The 4,630-nt window shown below is 40.9% G+C and overlaps 1 protein-coding gene across 1 annotated transcript; it reads right to left on the bottom strand.

The window, feature by feature from the left end:
* Positions 1-689: 689 nt before the first annotated feature.
* Positions 690-3,195, bottom strand: LOC147460570 (uncharacterized). The gene is made up of 5 exons (XM_086498941.1): positions 2,173-3,195; positions 1,659-1,712; positions 1,341-1,626; positions 893-1,249; positions 690-814 (listed from the first exon to the last, which is right to left on the bottom strand). Exons 1-5 carry the CDS (start codon positions 3,193-3,195, stop codon positions 690-692), a joined length of 1,845 nt encoding a protein of 614 aa, XP_086355067.1.
* Positions 3,196-4,630: the final 1,435 nt, after the last annotated feature.

Raw genomic sequence — 4,630 nt, 5'->3', positions numbered from 1 at the left:
GGTTGCTGGAATGGATTGTCTGTTTCTCTTGATGTTATTGCAAGACATCTAGGTAATGTGGACGGACTAGTATGGTGATCAGTCATTGAGCTGCAGCACATGTAGCGATTGAATCCTAAAATTTGAAAGCTGAATGATGTTCATGTAGAGGAAAGCAAGAACATAAGCTAAACATAATATGATATCAGAAAAAAAATTGCAGAACATAACCTGAACAGAACACAACAGAAAGAAAGTCTCACAGATAATAGAGAAGCATAACATAAAAATTACCACAGATATTAGAGGAAAAGACTCTTGAGAAGTGATTGAATACAGAAGAGAAAACTGAATGGGAGATGCTACCTCAGAACAAAGATTAAGTTTCATTGCACGCTATATTTTTCTATGGTGTTTTAAATAATAGTATTTCTTGTAGTTTGGAGGATGTCCCTTCAAATTATTGTATCCTTTCGTGGACGTTGCATCTTGAGTAATTATCTCTTGTGCTTCCAGTGCAATAGCAGTGCTCCTATCGTGTGTATTTTGCAGTACATGAAACTCAAAGTTTTGACAAAATGGGGGAAAGGACGACACATCATGTTTCATCCGTTTTGGTGGATCTGCCATGTGTGCTCTTTTCGTAGCTTCAAAATCGGATGTCATGTCTATGTAAACACGGTTATTGATTTTGCACCTAATGGAGTAAACTACGTAGTTCTGCTCATCTGTCGTTGTCTTTTGGGAGTTGGAACAACGTCAGAACGTGCTTCCTCTTGTGAAGTTGTTATGATGTTGGGGATCTCCTTGTTGGTTTCGTTGTCGATGTCCTGCACTGAAGTGATATGATGAATTAGTATGTAATCAGATAATAATCAAATAATTATATTGTATAAGGGGTGCATACAGTTACCATGTAGTGGTTCAAGCTTTCGAAATGGATCAGTTGTCTGACCGAACCGGGCATGAAAAAGGTCCCTATTAAAATGCCATGTGAATTTCTCATCAGTTAAGATTGCTCTCTCATTGCCTTTGAATTCGTTCCCAAACTCTTTGACCATGTTGGAAAGTGCCTGGCTTGCTGTATTCTTGTCGAGAACGAGCAATTTGTCGAGGGCAATTTTGTAACCGTAGTGTAGCATCTCGATTGCATAGGTGGTGATACCAGCAGTCTTTGTGTTCAGTATTTCTTGGGCTTCTGTGTCTAGCAATAGTTTGTTTGACTCATCGAACTCAATGCCCAGCGATAGCAGTATCTCTTTTTGTAACCCTATAGAAAAAGAAGGATAGATGTTGTAGAAGCAACCAAATTTTTTGACTTTTAGTGTTTGCAAAACGAGAATATGAAGAGCTCGAAGTACCTGTTGCCAGCTTTAGCTCGTTATTTCTATATTCTTTGTTTCGATTGCTGCATTTATTGATGTATGAGTGGAGCAGTTGAGTCGTGCGGAACCCTTCAATGAATGCACTCGGAGCCTCGCCAGCCATATTTGCTAGGCGCATTTGATTTGAAGATGGGTATGTAGAATAATTGTTTTTTGGTTTTGAGGTAGCTGCGATGTTGATGAATTTATCGAATATCTGAATGACAGAGAAAGAGAAATATGATGGTTGAGTTTTGTACATATTGAATGGCATAAAATGTAGCTACAAAATAGATTAATTTGAGGAATGGTTACCTGATCGGTGTCCATGAGGAGATGCTGGAGGTTGTTACTTGCTATGAAGAAAATCTGCAGTCAAGAAAACTGTCGTCACATAATTGATTGTGTCGGCCATGCACCTTACGAGATGAAAGACCGAAAGAGCTAGAGGACTTGTTTGTGAAAAAAAGCGAGGAAATGTCTAAAAATAAGTGAGGAAATGTTTAAAGACAAGCGAGGAAATGTCTAACCATTGGGGGAGTGTTCTACTGGCCGGCCAGAACATCCTTGGGGTTGGGATGTTCAATATTTTGAGATGACGTCTTTCTGTCACTCGAGAGAACATGACGTATGCCAATCCTAGGGTGAAAGCTCGTTTTATAATGACGATGGCTTTCTTTGATATCGTAGCTCCTTGAGATTTGTGTCCAGTGATTGCATACGCGAGTGACAAAGGGAATGTGCTTTTGTGGAACCATTTGCAATTGATTGCTGTAGCATGTTTAGTCCTTCGTATTATCATGGTGGTATCAGTGGAAAGTAGCATTACTTCTATAGCAGCAATTTGACCGGTACTGTCGTTTGAATAGGAAAGTATACAACAAGTGGATCCATTCGCAGCACCCATAGCCAAGTTAATGTTTTCTGTAATCATACATCTAGCCCCAATTGCAATATTGTCCATCTCATGGAATGCCTTGTCTTGGAGCCATTCTTGCAGCAATGGTTCGTCAAGAGCATTGGTTTTCAGTGGAATGGCAACAATATCAGATGCCGAGAAAGACTTTTGCAGAATCAAGTTGTTGTACTTATACACATCTTCTCTATGAGTACATATCAGTGTAGTAGCGTGATCGATTACTCGCAGGAGTTCAGTTTCATTAATTACACATTGTGACAACGTTTCTGTTATTTGTTGTTCTGTTGGTTGCTTGACACGGATCATATCCAAGAATTGGACATAAGTGGGGTCTGCAGCATGGCGAAATGAGAAGGTCATGTTGTGGGTAGTGGCTGTAGCGATGTAAGCTGAGTTTTGTATACTGCAAACATGGCATAATGGCTCCTGGTGATGGCAAACTGGAGGAAGTTGCGCCAAATCCCCAAAAAGCAATATGAGCTTCTGACTAAATGGGTCAAGAAGTGTTCCGTTGGTGATGTTAACTATCTGGCGAACGACCATATTGAAGATTGTACTCGTTAGCATTGATATCTCGTCTATGATAATGACATTGGCACCATGTATAGCGACAAATCTTTCATCTGTTGGATGAATTGCTTGTGGGAAATGTTGCTTAGAACAAGGGATCCTGAATTGATAGTGGACGATAGTTGCAAGGCTGCTAAGGCGAGCGGCCGCTGCTCCAGTTGATGCAGTCAGGATAACGGTCTTATTATTTTTTATGAAGCTTGAGGTGAAAATTTTTATGAGAAATATTTTTCCACATCCTGGAACGCCTGTAATGACATGGAGGCCATTACTCAGGCCTGATATACGATCGAAGATTTCTTGCTGTTGAGAGGTCAGAGCTGTATTGTTGGTCTCAGCGAACTCTTGCAGTCGCTTCAGCATTGTAGTACGACTTTGAGATACTCCTGGTTGAATTGTGTCATTCACTGTACAAGTAAGTGGATCTTCACGATTGAGGATGAACTTTTGTTTTATGAGGTTTAAAGTGTGTCCCGTATTTTCAGAGACGAGCATATTGCGTTGGGTGTGTTCATTTATGTACATCTCCAAGTCTTCATCATGAAGAATGATCCAACGGATTTTGCACTCCAAGAAGTAAGAAGAGAGTGTGTTGGTTGGTGATAGAAGTTCCATCTCGTTCCTAAAGGGAAGTTTTTGCAACAAGACATTAAAGAAGAATCCCTCTGTTTGATGGCCAGGATCGTACTCTGTAAATCTGACGAGGCGTCGTTTCTCTATGATGCTGTTGTTGTACGCATCACAGAAACTCGGTACAGGAGTATGTTCGTGTGACTTTAGAATTTTGTATCTTCTGTGGTAGTCATAGAATGTCATCTTTTCAAAATGAAGGGGCCTTGCACAATATAAATCAATTGGATGCATGACTATAGTCTGGCTACGAGATAGCAACCTTTGCCGTAGTGATGGTGGAGAGGAGTCGATGTATTCAACCCGTTCACTTCTCGTGATGATTAGAATCTTCAAACAGTTGATTGTTGCCTCTGTCGCAGATATTGGCTTTGATAATACAGAGGCTGCAATTAGTTGAAGCTTTACTTTGTCCAAGCCGTGAAGTCCAAGCCTTGCTACATCGTCTGTGGAGAGGTTCCGTTTTCCAATGGGTTCTGGTTTCATTGCATATTTGAGAAGGTAATGCGATATAGATGAATTTGTGACTCTTTGAATATTCATGTGTGCCTTCCATAGGAGCAAGATTGTGGGATGGTACGGGATAACATGTCAATGGTCATACCCAGGGCGGTAGTAAAGCCATCTAGCAGTACAAGCATCCATAGTTGAAGTCGTGATGTACTGTGGTTCAAACGGGAATCCGTATTTGCAAACTCTAGTTGATCCCATGACTCTGCAAGAGTCTTTGCATCTGTGTATTTGTTTTGTGGTAATGAGGGTTCGCAGCTCGGTGGTGAAGGTGTCTTGTGATTCTGCTGGTATGTACGTAGCAATCTCATTTGTAACTCGGCACAAATCTTCGTTAGAGATCCACAATATAACATGTGCATGCAGTGAGCCTCGATTTTGCACTTCGTAGCGCACCCTGTGATGCTCTACATGGTCAAGTATGCTTCTTCCATTGATGATGTGTTTATTTAGGAAAGCGTGCAAGCGAAGGTGAAATAGTGTTGCACACTCTACAGGGCAATCGTTCCACTTGAAGTCTTGGTTGTAGCCTTGAGCAAGTTTTTCAATCGTGATGACTTCTTGCCATCTTGTTTGGGAAACCTCATCAGCAGTGAATGTCAAGAACAGATGTGGTAGTCCCCATGTGTCCACAATTGTTATGAGGTCTCTCAAGTTT

Source organism: Adiantum capillus-veneris, chromosome 3 (assembly GCF_014529385.1).
Source record: "Adiantum capillus-veneris isolate H3 chromosome 3, ASM1452938v2, whole genome shotgun sequence".
Taxonomy (NCBI): domain Eukaryota; kingdom Viridiplantae; phylum Streptophyta; class Polypodiopsida; order Polypodiales; family Pteridaceae; genus Adiantum; species Adiantum capillus-veneris.
Note: the sequence above shows the minus strand (reverse complement) of the source record. Positions and strands in the feature narration are given on the sequence as shown.

Coding starts and splice junctions, on each gene's coding strand:
- LOC147460570 (XM_086498941.1), bottom strand. CDS start 3,195: ATGCTGAAGCGACTGCAAGAGTTCGCTGAGACCAACAATACAGCTCTG. Junction 1,250..1,340: donor CGAGCTAAAGCTGGCAACAG/GTACTTCGAGCT, acceptor CTTTTTCTATAG/GGTTACAAAAAGAGATACTG. Junction 815..892: donor AAAGCTTGAACCACTACATG/GTAACTGTATGC, acceptor ATATCACTTCAG/TGCAGGACATCGACAACGAA.